Below are 18,862 nucleotides of genomic sequence, written 5' to 3'. Positions count from 1 at the left end.
AATTTATTTAAAAAAAAATTAGGATACTACCTAAAATAAGGTAAAAACCATTTATTAATTAATTACTCAAAGCGTATACGTTTTTTTTTTAAGAAAATCATGTACTTGATGATAATTTAGTTTCAAAAACTCTGTCAATTTTGGTAATAACTTGGTTATTTTTGATAGTATCAAAAATAATAAAATCAATTTCGAATTTTTTGATGATACGTTGTTTTGCATTTTAGGTGACGATATATATGAGTATGTATGTTCATATGTGTCTAAACAAAGGAATGTTTATGAGCGGTTATACTGTGTGTTTGTTCATGTTGTTAGTTGAACTTAAGAATAACAAATAATATTAGAGAAAAACACAAAAAAAAATAAATAAATAAACAAACAACCAAATGAATAGTAGGTAAGAACAAAAACAAAACGTTGATAATATTATTATTACAGTTGAATGGTTTTTATGCTTGAATTATTTGTTAAGAGAATTATGCAAATTGTCTAACCTCAAATATTAAATTTCCCGGCTGAAAGTCAGACAGATAAAGAAAATGCTAAACAGATTTTAATTTGCTACCAAGTAGCGGGTCATTGTTCTAGTGGGTATAAAATTTTGGTAATTTGCACAAAAACATTTCAAATACATAACTAATAGCGTATTAAAATTATTCGATTTATCTCATGTTCGAATAAAACGAATAATACGAATAAGAGATTTTAACTTTTTCGAATTATTCGATCACACGTTTAAAATTAATCGAATTTTTCAAATAATTTTTTTTTTAAGTAAAGAAGTATTGATATAGGGTTTTTTATAATTCGTTGTTAAAGAAAAACAAAAAATAATGTTAAAGTTAGCAATTCAAGTATTGATAATATTTAAAAAACATTCGAAAACAATGTCCATCATTAAATTCTCATCAGAAATATTCTGATCAGGTTACCTCCCGAACAATCTCTTAAAGCATAGTTTCCATTTTCCAAAGATGTTCAAAATCATGTATAAGACGAACTCCGTGCTTTTCTTGCAGCAAAACGTTAGTTTGCAATATTTGTCTTTATCATTCGATTTATTAAATATTTTGCAACACTTATGTACGCGGTTAATATCATCATTTAAATATATTTTAAGATCATGGCCTTTGACTATTTCAACGTTATCATTATAAATGTCATCCTCAATATCACTTTCAAAATCACATTCTGCATCACAATGAACTCCACTTTAATCTAAGTTAATATTTTGATTTTTAATTGCGATTCTTCTAATATTTCGCCATCAAAATAACAAATATTTTATTCCGTAATTTTTATTTTCGTTGGTTCAAGTCCTAAGGTAAAAATTTTTGAAGATTTGTTTTTAGATTGCAGTAATATTTATATATTTATAAAAGGAGCTATCGCACCACTCAACTACAGTGCTCGAAAGACTCCCATTATCTTTAGTTAGTTGTCGAATTTCATAAACAATAAAATTTGTGTAAGTCATTACTTACTTATTTAAATTTGAAATTATGAAATTGCTCATATTATTCGTTATTCGAAAATTATAATTTTTAAATTATTCGAATAATTATTCGTAAGAAATTATTCGATTAATATCCTAATAACTAATTACAGTTTATAGCAAAGCAAACAAAATTATTAAAAGTATTTCAATAACTTTAATGTTATGTTAACATTATGTTCTTACTTAAGCCGTGTTTACATTGTCCTACAAGTAATATGATCTTTGTAGTGAAATCATTTGATATTGAGAGAAAATACGGTTGTAAATTTGACAGTCGTATAGCTCTCTCTCTATCTTTATTTTTGAAGTATTAAAAAACCATCAGGCTACATTTGCATATAAACATAGCAATTACTAACAGCTGTTATCATCTTATGTGTTAAATTCTCTGTCAAACAACTTTCATAACATTTTTTTTTGGCATACTGATGAATTTTCATTTTATTTTCTCTTCGTAAGGTCGTACGTAAAGACTTATCGTCTAAAGACACCTTAAATGAAGCAAAGGCGATTATATATAACTATTGACTATCAGTCCACAGTAAGCTTGAATCAAAATATTTAGAATATAAAGCTACCATCTCTAATTGGCTGTTCTGATTGATTGATTTTGTCATGACGTTTGTGACTATCGAGATATTGTTGTAGACCCACAAAAGCAAATACATACATATGTATATCCTTATAAAATTTATAAGGGATTTAGCCGTACATCTATTTGCCAGTTTTATATTGGTGGTGGGTATATAAGAATCGGTACAGCCGAATAAATCTAACAAATTATATGACATTTGTATCATTAGTTCGTTTTTATACTTCTATTCTTTTTATTGTCGCTTTTATTAAGGTTAAGGAGAATTTAAAAAAATGTTCTTAAAATTAATTTTATCTACCATGTTTATTTTTATGTGAAACTTAATAGATTATAATTTTTGCTGATGACAACCAACGAATTTGTATTTAAACATTTTGTGTAAATATTCTTTAATATGTAAATGTACTTAGAGCAAGAATGACTCCCTATAACAATAACTCTTAAAGCTTCATACAAAACACACGGACTCTTTGTAAGTGTCCAACCTTGTTTCCTTACGAAGCATACATTTCCAACATATTTCCAGAATATTTACTCGTACACTAAACACCCACTTACACACCCTACGCAAAAATCCTTAAATTCGTACGTATGTACGTACTGACAAGCAAATTCAAATAAAATTTGTATTCATGACCAGCATTACTTGGAATCATAAGTAGAAAGAAAGTCCCTACTAACATCCATGTAAGAAATGGAGTAAAATAAAATAAAAGCAAACCAAGAAATTAATAACATCACGCGTTTTTTTACTTATTCACTTTATGTGAATTCTCCTCTCCAACTACCAGCCAGAAACCCTCATTGTTATTTTCCTATTTATTTCTTTGTGTAACTTGAGGTCAAGCGGAAATGGTTTTTCTTACTTCACTGTACTTCAGAGATGCACACGCATACAAACACATACAATTTATTCATTCATATTTTCGAGGAGAGAGCAGAGCAACGCAAATACCATGGACTGTGCGGTATTAAGTATGTGTGCGTATGTATGTCTGTTTATATTCTAATACACGCACAACTAATAAAATTTCATATTTTATTGTTCTTCTGTCAAAAGTTCAAATGAGGAAAAAAACACACACATAAACTCACTCTCCTCCTACATATTCATTTATTTAAATTCAGATAAAAACATTAAATAAAATTAAATAATATAAAACAAAATATGCAAAAAAGTAAACTTTTAATTAATACTCGTAAAATGTTTTTGTTGAATGTAGAATGTTGAAGAAATAGTTAGAACACAAAAACAGAATTATTAATTACAAAACCAGATACTTAAACAATTCCTCATTATTCCAATGAAAAATAAATAAATAAAAAATAACTGTAATTCAAAATAAACAGTATAAAATTCATTAGAATATGTTTATATGTGCGTAATAGGGTGATCTATTATTAAACTTTTTTTATTTCTGTTGAATCCTTTTAGATTTTAAATGATTTGTATTTAAGAATGTATACAGAAAGTCATTCTGTTGATTTTTGGGATTTCTATATTTTTAAATTTAAAACTTTTGTATATTTTTATTAAAAAAATAAAATTTTCTTAAATATTGCACATTATATTTCGAATTTGAAAGTATTGATACCGCCTCCTGCATAAAACTGACATTTAACCCAAATACAAATTTCAAAATCGGAGAAACATTATTATTTTTAAAATTTATATTGCGTGTATTTTATTTAATCATGAATAGTAATAAGCATAACGATTGTAACTTTTTAACCAACTGTTGTATTATTAACTGAATTTATTTTCAAACTTGCACTATTGACGAATCGTGCAAAAAATAAAATATTTTGTTTTAAGTATATTTCAATAACACTATACAACAAAATCAAATTGTTTCCAAAATTACAAGGTCCGACCAATAAATTGTAATAGAGGAGACAAAAAAAGACACGTGTATGGTGTTTTGATAGTTTACATCTGAATTTCATTTGAGGGGGTGTTAAAGTTTCCCAACTCTATCACATTCTTATTGTAAATCGGTATAAGATGTGATCCTTACATTTTAGGTATAAACGGTGTTCAGCAACATATTACTGAGAACATTTTTGTAGAATATGTTAACCCTCTAAATCCTCAAGGCATGGGTCTTTTTTGTCCTTCTTTTTAAAAAGATCGCTGAAATATGCTGGACATTGTATGATAATGAAGTGGAATTGCCTAGAGCTAAACAAATGTAATTAATGAATACTTCCTATTCAAATTTGCTATCGAAGGTAAAATAATAGAGACATTATTTATTTAATTTAATGTGGTAATTTAACATAAAATTCTTAATAAATGCGAAATTAACCATATGCTCTCTTTTGTTATGTCTTATTTCTGACTTTCTGTTTGAATTTTCCGTTTTGGTGTATTCGGTGTATAGTAAAATTTCGCGGACAATATTTTTGCGGAACATTTTAACCCCTTAAATCCATGACTGAATGGTGTTTTTTGCTCTTTTTTAAAAGAAGGACAAAAAATATCCTACAAAAATGTGCTCCGTAATATTTACATAAATTTGATGAGCAGAGTTTATACCTCAAATGAAAGGATCACATGGTTTCTTATGCCGTTTAATAATAAGAATTTGCCAGAGTTGGGAAACTTTAACCCCCCTCAAATAAAATTCTGATGTAAACTGTTTTTTGTCTCCTCTATCAAAATTTATTGGTCGGACCTTGTAATTTTTTTTGTGTTGTACAGTGTAATTAATAATTTCAAAATTTCATACAAAAACTCGATTTCCGATTTTTTAAATTTTCCGACTTTTCCGGAGGGATTTTCCAAAATTTTCTTTAGTAAAAAACATTTTTATATATAAATTTTACACAATTTTTCCATAGTTATGTAATCATATTTTAAGACGATAGAAATATAATTAACCCATTAAAAACCAAGACCATTTTAAATGAAAAATTTTTAAATTCATTTATTTATTTAAACTAAGGATCATAAAAAACTTAAAAAATTAAAAAAAAAATTATGAAAAGTGTTTTTGGGGCTGGGGTACAATGGCGTAAAGTGTAAGTTATTTTTATAGTATGTGAACATTTTTAAAGCATTAGTTTTCTACACATAACGCAATTTCGCATTATTCAGACAACCATATTATTTGTTATGACATCCACTGCATCGTAGGGGATTTTTTATCCTTTTTGGATATTGGTTTTCAGGAGTAGTTGCGACACCAGAAGCCAGTGTAGTTTTGCCATTTTGTCAGTAGCATCTAAATTAGTATTATTAGCCAAATTAATAAAACGTTTTATTTCTTTGAATCTGTTCCCTGACATGATTTCGGAAACAATTGGAGTGTGAGTATCGTCTCAGAGCTGCCAATACATATCCTCTCTTGTTATAGAGCGATATCCACAGTAAAGCAAAATACACAAGAATATTTTTAAATCTTCTGCGTTGAAGGATAAATTGTGCTTATTAGCTTGCGATGAATAAATGCAAGTCTGTTAAATGGTTAAACTAACACCCTCTTCCCATTCAAGTCTGAAATAATATTGAGCTCATTGTCCAAAACAAATAGTTTGACACATTTGAACATTGCATGGTCTTATTGTCGAAATATAATTTTTTTTGCTTGATCTTAAGGGCATTACTTTCTGTCAGAACAGCTCAAGTGGAACATCATCGTCGCTATCACTGTCACAAAATACTTCTATTTCTCCTGGTACATGCGATCTCTAACAATATCCTCAGCAACACCTTTATCTTCATCCATATTACAATCCGGATCTGATAAAATAATAGCTATCAAAATTGTGGTGCTCATACTTTTCCAAAAAATCAAGTTTTTAATTAAAATTTGCATTAAAATTTTCAAGTTTTGATGGTCAGAAATTCCATTTTAGCATAAGAAAAATCCTTAAAAAAAATAATACATATCAAGCCATTGTACACACTTGGGTACACCGATTTTCCTACTCCCATAACTTTGTCCAAAAAAAATATTCTTCTTATACATTTTTTATAAAATGTACACACAATCACTCTACTTCGCAAAATTATAAAAAACTCTTGCTTTCATAAAACTGGGTTTGCTCTACGCAGCTCAATTGATACTAACCTTGCTAATATTCAAAAATATGATAAAGCATAATAAAAACAGGACAAAATATACCTTAACGGTGTTATTAAAGGTATTATTATTAAAGTAAATTGATAAATATAAAAAATACAAACAAATGTCGATTTCACTTACATAGGAAACCCAAACGATTATATTACGAAAAATGTTTCGTTTTACTTTTTGAAAAATACGGAATTAATTAATTCCACTTTCGATCGGAATGAAAAGCTGTGACAAATGGTGAATATTTTTATAAAATCATTTATATTCAAAAAAAAATATTTGTTGCACTATTCTTTAAAACTCATGTATATCCGATCATCATGATATTTTGTAGATCGTATTTATACATGCTAAGAAATAAATCCTGTAGCGGGAAATGCTATCAGTAGATTTAAGTTATTTATACATAAAAGCTTACAGGACCATTAATAAAACAATAGTGTATAATTTTTTTGCCATTTCGAAATAATTGAGTTTAAAATGTTTGTGTTAGTAGACATCTAGAACAAAAGTAATATTTCAATTGATCTTTTGACCCACTTCGTTAAAGTAGAATTTTACTAAATTCTAACCACATACAGAATGAGTTATGTAGATTCTTATTATGCAACAAAATAATGGTGTATCTGCTTATACACTATTGTTTTATTGAGGGGACGATATATTAATTTTCATTTTAGCTAGACACTTAATTTTCTGTAAATAAATGGAGGCAAATAAACAAACCAAACGAAATTGAAAACAAGTAAAATAAATTAATAACTTAACATGGATTTCATTCTTCAATCTCCTCTTTCATTAATGTGCTCGTGGTCTTTGTATTGAATTGTGTACCTGAAATAAATTCAATTCAAGTTGAGTTTTTAGTTGCAATATCTACAACGGTATTTATTTGATGTTCGCTCACTCCTTCAATGAATAGTTTGTATGTGCACTTGACTTTTCTCTATTCACAGAAACTATTTACAAACAAATGCAAGTACATACAAAAAATATTCCAATACACTTGGAAAAAATCAAGGCGAATATTTATTTGTAAGTTTTCAAGAGCTATTTGGAAATGTAGGTCAAATCATGTTGTTTGTATTTAAAAAAGAAAGTGTTTTGATTTTGATAAAAAAAAATGTTTAATTTCATTTCAAACCTTTTAGAAGGAGTCTGTGTGAGAGTACGGTTTACTTAATTTTCAACAGAATCGAGTTATTTCATAAACAAAATCAATACTTTATGACAGTGTTGCAAATAAATAGTATTTTTGCAGAGTAAATATTTCAACTGTTGCTTTTTATTACAAGTGTATTCAAAGAGTAAATATAAAAGTACATACTTTCACATTGCTCAACTGTTTCACAAAATAAGCGTGAGTACAAAAAATTAAATGAACTTCACGCTACTTTCATCAGATATTAATTTAATTAAAAAATACTTAATTTTTGATATAACAGAGTAGAAAAATCATTATTATATTATTAATTCAAATAGTGTTACAATATATGTATTTCCTCAAATATTTGAACAATGTGAATTTACCTCAGCTATTTTTGTATGTGTTTCGTATTCTGTTGAATTTTATTATTTATTTTCTGTTCTAATTAATCAACAACAACGTTGTACTAATGCACTGAACTGAGTTGAGCTAATGAACTTCAATCCACTTTTGTTTTGTATCGTTTAATTGAACAAATCACAAAACAACATCCAATAAAATCTTAATTGAACGCGAAAAAGAAAACAAATTTAAAAAGATAAACACAAGGGCGGATGTATATGGTTTAATGAAATGTGAAGTTTCTTGTAAATTTAGCTAGAAAAAATAAAATAATACAACTACCAAATTCTCAATACTTTCACATGTAAAATTTTATATCTATTTAACAGAGTGAATCGTGCAAAATATTTGCACTTTATAATTTATTAATGTTAAATGTTTGAGAAATTAGTTTCGAATGAAAATTTTACATTTATTATATGACAAACAAATAACACTAGTTTACAAATCAAACATTTTTGTTTGCTCATGGAATGAAACTTATATTTTTTATACATCAAAATTTTGAGATATATGGGTTTTTATTTTTCTCCTGCCCTGAGTACTACTAATGCAACTGTAGTGTACCGAATTGTAGTAATTAAGTATTTACTTCGTTTTTTGGTACTCAATACTCTCGCGAAGCTACTAGATACTTTCAGAGTTGTATTTTTTTTGACAAATTCCAAAAAAAAAATTAACGGGTAAAAAATAAATACTGTTTAAAAGTACATCTTTCCCGTAGATAATAAATCGCTATTAATTGCCAAACTCTAAAGTAAAAACTATTTGAAAATGTCTTCTAGAAACTGTAAAATAAACCCAGACCATTTTTGTTTTATTTGCGGAAAACTTATTCAGTTAAATCGAGGTTTTCCTATAACACAAACACTGCAAAATGCTTATTTACATTAAAAAATTTCTTAAAAGCTTTAGATAAGACAAAACCAGCATTTCAATATTTATGCAGCGTGTCCACGAGTCTTTCTGAGGCTAAACTAAAAGAAGGGATATTTGTGGGTCATCAAATAAGAAAATTTTTGGTTGATACCAAATTTGAGTGTCTATTGACCGATGTTGAAAATGCAGCAAGGAATTCTTTTAAACTTGTTGTTGAAGAATTTTTGGGGAATAAGAAAAGTCAAAATTACAGAGATATTGCTGCGAATTTATTACATAATTTTGAACTGCTTTGTGTAAATATATAGTGGCATGTCACAGTGTCCATTGACATAATGTCCATGGAAAGCCCCTAAAAGCGGCCGCAGGCCGCCAATAAGAAATACCCTTTTCTGCGATACCGAATAGTTGCTCGCCATGCTACTGAGTGCAAAAAACTTGTCTTTGTAAATAAATTCATATTTATATTTTACATTACCCATTTTAACACTTTTACTTTTTTAAACTTTAAATTTGTGACGTCTGAACTCCACAAAATTAACTAAAAATCGCAGCTATCGTCTTATTACTACTTTAAATTTACAACGGTAAATTCGATAGAAGTTAAATTAAAACATAAATACCTACTTATTATTTTTTAAATATCATGGACATTATGTCACTCCAAAAGTGTCATTATGTCCATGGACTTTACGACACTTTACACATGGACATTATGACACTACCAAAATGACATAATGTCCATGGACATTATGTCAATGGACACTGTGACATGCCACCTAAATATATCTCTCAAAATTCTCTTTACATTCTCATGTGGATTTTTTCCCGGAAAACCTCGGGCACATGAGTGACGAACATGGAGAGCGTTTCCATTTTTATATGTTTCGTTTTTAATAAATATCTCAAAAGTTTGACGTCCAGGATTTTTTAAAATATTTTTTCCGAAGTTAGAAGACCTAAATACTAGGGTATTCATTCGACTAATGATCGTTCGATTAATCGAATAACTTCTTACGAATAATTATTCGAACAATTTAAAAATGGCCATTTTCGAATAACGAATAATTCGAACAATTTTATTTAGAATAATCGAATAAAACGAATAAATGTTCATATATATTTAAATTTATTAAATTACTTAAAATTTTTCATAATTTTAAATTTAAATAAGTAGTAATGACTCACAAAAATTGTATTGTTTCTGAAATTCGACAACTGACTAAAGACAAAGGGACTTTCGATCACTGTAGATGAGTGTTCCGATAGCTCCTTCTATAAATATATACATATATATTACTACAAGAAGTTACAATTCTAAAAACAAATCTTTCAAAATTGTTAACTTATTACTTGAACCAATGAAAATAAAAGGTACGAAATAAAATATTTGTAATTTAGCTGGCGAAATAGAATAGAATTGAAATTAATAATCAAAATTATAACTTAGATTAAAGAGGAGTTGAATGTGATTTTGAAACGGTCGTCGAAAGTGATATTGAGGATGACATTTATAATGATTTCATTGAAATAGATGAAAGCCATGATCTTAAAATATATGTATATAAGTGATGTTATTAACCGCGAACGTAAGTGTTGCAAAATATTTAATAAATCGAAAGATAAACACAAATATTGCAAACTAATGTTTTGTTGCAAGAAAAACATGGAGTTCGTCTTACACATAATTTTGAACATCGTTGAACAGCTTTGTCTAATATGGTAATAAACTTTTTGCGTATTTATAAATGCGTCAATCATACACTCTCTGACTTCAAATTAGTGATGTTCACTGACAATGATATCAAACTTTGGACAGATTTCCTTTATTGTGTAATTCCCCAAGACCACTTTATTAAGCAAAGATTCGGTAACGTTGACAGAGCTTGAGGGTATAATACAAATTGTTAATAATTTAGAAATAGTGAATAATTAATTTACTAAAGAATTAGTTACTCAATTTAAAACCCGAATTAATGAACGACAAAAAAAAAGTTCTTAATACGTTTATATTGTATTTGAATTCAGGATCATGTCCAATTAGGTCAAATTTTTTAAAGCATAGCTCCAAAACGGAAACTAAAAGGTTTGCTAGTCAATTATTTTTTAGATTGTTCGGTAGTTAATCTGATCAGAATATTTCTGTTGAAAATTTAATGATGGACTCTGTTTTAGAATGTTTTTTATCATTATCAATACTTGAATTGATAACTTTTACGTTATTTTTTGTTTTTCTTTAACAATAAAATATTAAAAAACCGAGATCAAAACTTCATTCTTTACTTTATTAAAAAAATGTAAATTATTCGAATAATTCGATTAATTTTAAACTTGTGATCGAATTATTCGAACAAGTTAATATCTCTTATTCGAATTATTCGTTTTATTCGAACAAGAGAAAAATCGAATAATTCGAATACCCTACTAAATACACAAATCGCCATATGTTTCAATTCATGAGCAAAAACCTTGTAGACTAGTGTAATTAACAAAATTCATTATCTCAGTGAATAATAAATTAAATGAAACAAAGTTTATAATAATAATAAAAAATATATATAAAGATCTACTACAGTCCTAATATTTGCAATCCTATTAAAATTTTAATACAAATTTTAGTTTTAGAAACTAATGTAATGTAATATGTAATAAAATCGTTATTTATTAAAAAAACTAAATGAAATTTTCAATTTTTAAATTTGTCATTCTAAATAACAATGTGTAAAAAAACTTGCCGAAGTATGCTTTCCAAAAATAAAAAAATCTTTGAAATCGGATGGGAAACAAAAAAATAGCACGTTTTTAAAAATTGTACATGTCGAAGGTACCCTACTTTGAGCCCGAATAGCGCCGCCCCTGGAGTATTTGTAGGTCCTATTTGAATAACGTCAAAATTTTATTCCGATCGGACCAGCCGTTTAGAAATGCCAGATTTATTTCCAAAAAATTTCGATTCTGCCCCACTGTGCAGTAATAGGAAGCTGGAAATCTCAAACTAAACTTTTGTGTTTTTTTTCTATTTTTTTATATTTTAAACCATATGTTATAAGTAGGATTGTCATGCATTTATTATTGGAAAATATGCTTCAAAAAAATCAAAATATGATCTAAAAATTTAAAAAATATGCACTAACATTTTTGTATATATATTTTGCGTCATTTGACACTTAAGTGTCTCTAAGTAACTTATAGTGAGTAACTTTAAATGTGAATTGTGTAGTGTATTTGTCTGTAAGTGATCCAAAAGGGTCAATTGACCCTCTGCTTATTACATGTTAGTTACGTAACTAGTTGTCACACTGAATGATAGGTAAAATAACTTGTTCAGTTAATTTTTTTATAAAAAACATTATAAAAAAACATACTTTTCAAATTTAACATAAGTGGCAAGGTACCTCAATGATACAGGCATCAAAGAGGTAATGAGATAGTCAAGGGTAGTCATATGAGAGTCAAGAAAAATTAAAAAAGTCAAAGCTAATATCGCCATATACCCAAGTATTGATTTGTATCTTGTGTAGAGCAGAGACAATAAACAAAATGTCCAGATTGCACTCAACTTATATCTAAAAATCAATGAAAATCTAGATATTTTTTAACTTTATATGCATATTATACAAAAAAAAAGAAAAAAAAAATTCTGTAAAGTTAATATTTGCAGTATCTTATTTTCATTTAATTTTGAAAACAGTTTTTCAGTATATAAAGTATATAAACATTAAAAAATAAATGAAACATTCTTTTGTTTCAAATGAAATGTAAGCTGTTCGTTTTTTTAATAAATCAACAGTTAAAGGTTAAAAAAACCGCGTTCTTATATTTGTATTGCATTTTTAAATAACTTCAAAAAAGTGTAAAAATTTCAGAAATGGGTTGTTACGTACTATATAATGCTTTTTGTATATATATGTATATAAATCCATAGAAACACTTAATTATTTTCGATTGTCACAATTTAATAAATCCATCATATTTTTAAGGAGCGCAATCATCTGAAGTTAACGTGCTTGTCGGCAAAAATTAAAATGAAATCAATTTTATCCCCGTACTTAAACGTGATTTTCATTGATTGTCACTGATAAGAATAAAAAAAAAACCTTTAATACTTGTACATACAACAGAAGCTTAAAAAGGATAAGAAAAAACATAGAAAACTACTACAACACAGAATACACGGATAGATGGATGGTTGAATTTATACTTGATTATTTTCAATTTTCGAATTTTTCTTTTCTGTTAAACGTCCTTGTTATTGTCGTTACACTTAGCTCCTCATTATCTCCAAAGCAGATTTGTAGAACTACGTCATATTTTAAGTGCTACTGCCATACACATTTATAAAGAATTTAAAATTTATATTTTATATCATTTTCACACCATTTCGTTTATTTTGTGTTTTATTCGTTACAGATCAAAAGTCAATACTTACCGATAGCGATTGGAAAAAACTATGGATGCGAGGAGGTATAAATCCCGATTCAAAATTGGATAGCAACAATATTGATTCCAGTGACAGTCCAATGTTCGAAGATAGTGAAGTAAGTATTAAATGGCAAAATAATTTCAATTAAATATGTATATGAAATCATGTATACAAGTAAATCTAGGACAAATGTTTGACTGCCGGCATTGAATTACTCGCTTCAAAATTTTAAGAATTATTTTGAATTTTTTGAAAAATTATTGAAATTCGTTTCAATTCGAAAATCAATAATTTTCATTAATTAATTTCAGAAAGTATGCGAAAGTATTAAAACGAAATGAAAACCATACCATTTAAGTCTTAATTTCCCGGACTTTCTTCAATCCCGAGAAATAATAAAAAAGCTGTTCATTCCAGTAAAAATTCAATAATGTATGTAGTTTTATCAACAAATTTAACAGATTAAATGTGTGAAAAAATTCATAATTCCCTTCGAAAAAGAACTTTTTCAAATCAGATTATATCTAAATGAATTTAAATAAAAATACCTTACAAGTTTTATATTAAGCATGTTTTGGAATCACTAAAAACTCAATTTCGAAAAAAATGCGAGTTAAGGCCTTTCTACATAAGACCAACGATACATACATTAGAGGTGTCAATGTGTTCGGGTGAGAAAAAACGTGACAAAACGATGGCAATTGTTAAAAAATAACCAAAAGACATAAAGATTTTAGTTTAAGGTATATAAGAATCTGCATGCATTAGCAACTACTACGTAACAGAAATGTGAATTTTATGAGTCTCGGCGGGAGCTATGTTTTGATTTTAGACCCATTGATTCTTGGAAATTTTCTTAGAGTTTGTTGTAGATTACGTTTTTGCTCTAAGCTTGTTGACCAACAAAATTCACCCACCCTAAGTACAGTTTGTTGTATACGGAATTTTTATCATAGTAAGACAAAAAATCTGAGATTTAGAGAAAATGAAAAGTGTATTACATTGAAAATTAACTTTTATATCTTTTTAGGAATATAATTCTAAAGATTACGATTCCCTTAAACATATTACTAAACTTCATACACTCTCGTGGTTTCAACTGATATACAAAATTATTATAAGAAAATAATATAAAGAGATAAACTGTCTCGATTTCTGATTTTGGTTATATACATTAGGGTGGCCCTTAATAAACGAAAGTTGGATTTTGGCCATTCTCACCCCCCAGTTTGGTGAACATTAGTAAAAAAAACATCCTGAAAAAATTTTAGGTAAATCGGTTGGGGTTAAGACGTGCCGCAAGCCTTCTGAAGTTTTGAGATGCATTTACAAGGGGAAAAAATGCATTTTTTCAGTTTTTGTAAAAATTTTGCCATTAAAAAATTACTTTTCCAATTTAATTTAAAAGAATAGAAATTTGTACGCAATTGTCGTTTAGTGAGACATAAAAAACAGAAATTGGTCAAAAAATGTAGGAACAAAATTAACATATTTTGAGAAATATTAAAATAAAAGCTCATTTTTATCTAAAATATGTCCATATTTACTTGTGTATGAGTTTTTGTCTTCGTAGGATACCGTTAACCTATTCTTAGGTATGAACAAAAAAATAAAATTTTTTTAACGGCAGTTTCAAAACTCCATTTTCAAATTTTTAAAAATGTTGTTAAACAAAATTCAGAATTCTTTCATCATCTCATTGCGATTTATTAAGAATATAATAGTGAATATCTCTTATAGTTTTTCCGTACCTGCGATTTAAATTTTGAAATTTTCGAGAAAAACCAATTATTTGGCAATTTTTTGGCGAATGAGCTCTATTTCCTTACTCTTATGCATTTTAAGCAAAACTTAGTCAGAATATTATAGTCTAAATAATTCTAAATACACTCTGAAACTTTTACCAAAATCGGAAAGTTAACCCTTAAATCGTGAAGGTCAAAGGTCAAATTTTTCAATATTTGGAATTTTTCATGGAGAGATAGCGAAATATTATATACTATTGGGCCGATTTTGATGAAACTTAAGAAAAATATAAAATAAACTCTAGGGTTTATAATAACAGCACAAGAATGGAAATTAACACTTAATGGCACTTGGGGTTAAAATTACCTCAAACTTTTAAAATCATAATTTTTTTTATGGTTTTAGAAGTTAGGGGTTGTTAATTTTCATCAAAATCGGCCCAAAAATATACAACATTTCGAACATTTCGAAATCTTTCCAAGAGAAATTCCAAATATTGAAAAATTTGACATTTGACCTTCACGATTTAAGGGTTAACGTTTTCCGATTTTAGTAAACTTTAGAGTAACTTCGACTATAATATTCTGAATAAGTTTTGCTTAAAATTCATAAGAGTAATGAAATAGAGCTCATTCGCCAAAAAATTGCCAATAATAAGTTTTTCTCGAAAAATTTCAAAATTTAAATCGCAGGTACGGAAAAACTATAAGAGACATTTTCATAATTTTTTCACGTTTTTATTCCATATTATATTCTTAATAAATCCCAATGAGATGATCCGCCGTTAAAAAAAATATTTTTTTTTGGTCATACCTGCGAATAGGTTATGGGTATCCTATGAAGACAAAAACTCAAGTAAATATGTATATATTTTAAGTAAAAATAAGCTCTTATTTTAATATTTCTCAAAATATGTTAATTTTGTTCCTACCTTTCTTGTTCTAGTTGCCTGAGACACGTTAATGGCCTGGCGAATTTTTAATAACTTTAACATTTTTTGACCAATTTCTGTTTTTTATGTCGCATTAGAACGACAATTACGTACACATTTCGATTCTTTTAAATTAAATTACAAAAGTAATTTTTTAATGGCAAAATTTTTACAAAAACTGAAAACAAATGCATTTTTTCCCCTTGAAAGTGCATCTCAAAACTTCAGAAGGCTTGCACGTCTTATCCCCAACCGATTTACCTGAAATTTTTTCAGGATGATTTTTTTACTAATATTCACCAAACTGGAGGGTGAGAATGGCCAAAATCCAACTTTCGTTTATTAAGGGCCACCCTATTATACAAACCTGTCGGCATTTGCCATTTGTATCAGAATGGCTACAATTTATACAAAAAATAATTTATTATTTTAAATTTTGAACTGGCAATATTTTGCTTATTAAATCAAAAATTAAGTAAAGATAGTAATCAAGACTTGAAGAAAACCCTATAATATTAAACAAAATTCAATTCCACGGGCAGTTGGTTTTATTCCAAAATGTTTCGTTTTCGCTTCGTGAAAAAGCAAAATACTAAAATAATTCCACTTTCGATCGGAATACAATTCTGTGACTGCCCTGGGCATTCACGAGTTTTTGGAATAATTTGAATAACAAACTTCTTATTAGTCTATTTGGGTTAAATTTTTTTTGGTGTAAGAAATTTCTGCATTAGTTTTGGAGCTTTAATCATCTTTTAGAGAAAGTCACGTTCAAAAAACATAACATAAAAGTAAGGAAAATAATTCCGGGGAATTTTCGCACAATTTCCCGGATTGAAAATTATGTAGAATTCCCGGGATTTCCAGTCCAGGGAATTCCCGTGAAAACTCTAATTATAAGGCAAAATCTATAATTTGTTATACTCTGAACAATTCACTTCATGCAACATACAACGGACTTAAATAACACAAAAATAAATGTACGGCATAAGTAATTGCTAGCCAAAGGACACAAACAATTTCCTATTTTATCAGGAATGTTTTCACAAAGAAAATGATAGGAAAGAAACGGAAAATCGTAACATTCTTCCATATAGACAATTCATTTCAACATTTTTATTGTTTAAAAGAGAATAATAGTGAAAATGTGCGAAATAAATATAAACAAATTCATTTTACTTTTTGTATTCGTATTTTTCTCGTTTTGTTTCAGATGATGGCGCATAATACGACCGTCCAGTTGGGTGGCACAGCGTTCCTGGTGTGCAAAGTTTCCGGCGTGGATAGAGTGGGTGTAAATTGGGTTTGTTTGTTTGTTTTTTTATGTTTGTAAATGTGTTTATTTATTTATTATTTCTGTTGTTCCCTCTTTAATATTTTTTTGATTTTTTTTTGTTTTCATTATTTGAGTGATTGCAGAATTTGATTTATTTTATTTGTTTATTTATGTTTTGGTAAATCGTAAAAAAATTCTTTTGTTATTTTAGGAAATGCATGATTTAGTGTTTTCGGAGAGAAATAAACACAAATAACATCTAATAAAACATTGATAGTTTTAACTGTTGCATAAATAATTTTAGTTTTGTTCAATAGCATTTATTAAATACAGCCAAATATTAGTTTGTGGATTTTGAGAAAGGAAAAAATGTACAATTTGCAACGATTTAAATCGATTTTATTTTAATAAGTTTTTGTTATCCAACAACATGCTTTCTTCCCAGTTTTAAATATTATTGAATAAATTCGCTGAAGTATATAGTAGCGCGCTATATCGGGGTGATAAGCTAGTTCCTATTTTGAGTTAGTATTTATTAAAATCTAAAATTAAGTTTTTTTTTAAAAAAAAATATGAAAAATAAAAAACTAGTGTATATATTTATATATTACTAGTTGACACGCCCGGCTTCGCCCGGTAGCATTTACTAATGTTAGTTCTTCTAGTTTCTGCAACCCACTGTTCTTATTTATTTGCAAATAAAATATCTAAATTTGTACTGCATACTTTAAGGAGCATACTTAAGGAGAGTTTTACCCATAATTTTTTATTTTTTTTTTCTTTACAAACATCTCCGGAATATTTCGAATCGAATAAAAAAAAATCAGCCAAATCGCTCCAGCCGTTCTCACGTGATGACATTACATACATGGACCATTTCATTTTTATATATATAGATATTTTATATATATAGACATTGGTAGGCGTTCATATTGTTGAGATTACGAACATTTTCGTGATTACACGTACACAACCCGAAAGTAAACAAAACACACAGCAAGAGCGTAAACAATACAAATAACTCATTTAGTTGCAAACAATAGAGCGTAAAAATACAAATATTTCATTCTGTTGCTTGATGTTGTTGCGAATTTTTTATTTTTAACCCATACATGCACACAAACTACAATTTCTCTTTTTGCGCTTCCCTGTATATAGATAATAAAATCTTTGTAAAATCGGTTCGGCTGTTTCACTTACTTCGAGGGAATTCGTGGGTCGAAATCATCACGAAATCTATATCCACAAAATACCGGGATTCGTTAAAACAATATTTTGAAAATTTTCTAAAGCACCTTTAAAGCTAAAATTCGGCATACTTATCATCAATCAGGAACCACCACGTGGCTAAGGCAGTGATTTATAATATACTAGATGTATAGTTTATTACTAATTTCAAGTTGAAAAGAATGTTTTTCGCCAGCTCCATACATTGGATAATATGAGTACAAACAGTAGTATAACTGTGCCAATTGAACTAAATCCGATGCATAAATATTGATTTTATTCACGTCATTTAAATGAGTAATTTAATGAGTCATTTTAATCAGTAATTTCGGTAATCTGCCACCACCAAAATTACAAGGTGAGACCAATATATTTTGATAAATGATACAAAATAAAGACACGTGTATCCGCGTTTTGAAAGTTTACTTCTGAATTTCATTTGAGGGGTGTTATAGTTTCCCAGCTCTGGCACATTCTTATTGTTAATCGACATAAGAAACCATGTGATCCTTTTTTGTAAAATGCTACGGAGAACATTTTAGTAACATATGTTAACCCTCTAAATCCTCAAGGCATAGATGATTGTTGTCCTTCTTTTAAAAAAGAGCAAAAAACCCCCTAAAACATGTATTTAAGGGGTTAAAATGTTCCGC

The 18,862-nt window shown here is 28.0% G+C and overlaps 1 protein-coding gene across 2 annotated transcripts in view; it reads left to right on the top strand.

Moving 5' to 3' along the window:
• Positions 1-18,862, top strand: part of dpr12 (defective proboscis extension response 12) — a 73,710-nt gene that overhangs the window by 20,561 nt on the left and 34,287 nt on the right. For both annotated transcript variants that reach the window (XM_065512243.1, XM_065512242.1), the window contains exons 2-3: positions 13,017-13,144; positions 16,920-17,009. In XM_065512243.1, the coding sequence (XP_065368315.1) occupies positions 13,017-13,144; positions 16,920-17,009 (218 nt within the window). The remainder of the gene's footprint in view (positions 1-13,016; positions 13,145-16,919; positions 17,010-18,862) is intronic.

This window comes from Calliphora vicina, chromosome 5 (genome assembly GCF_958450345.1).
Source record: "Calliphora vicina chromosome 5, idCalVici1.1, whole genome shotgun sequence".
Taxonomy (NCBI): Eukaryota; Metazoa; Arthropoda; class Insecta; order Diptera; family Calliphoridae; genus Calliphora; species Calliphora vicina.
This window is presented reverse-complemented; position numbering and strand designations above follow the sequence as displayed.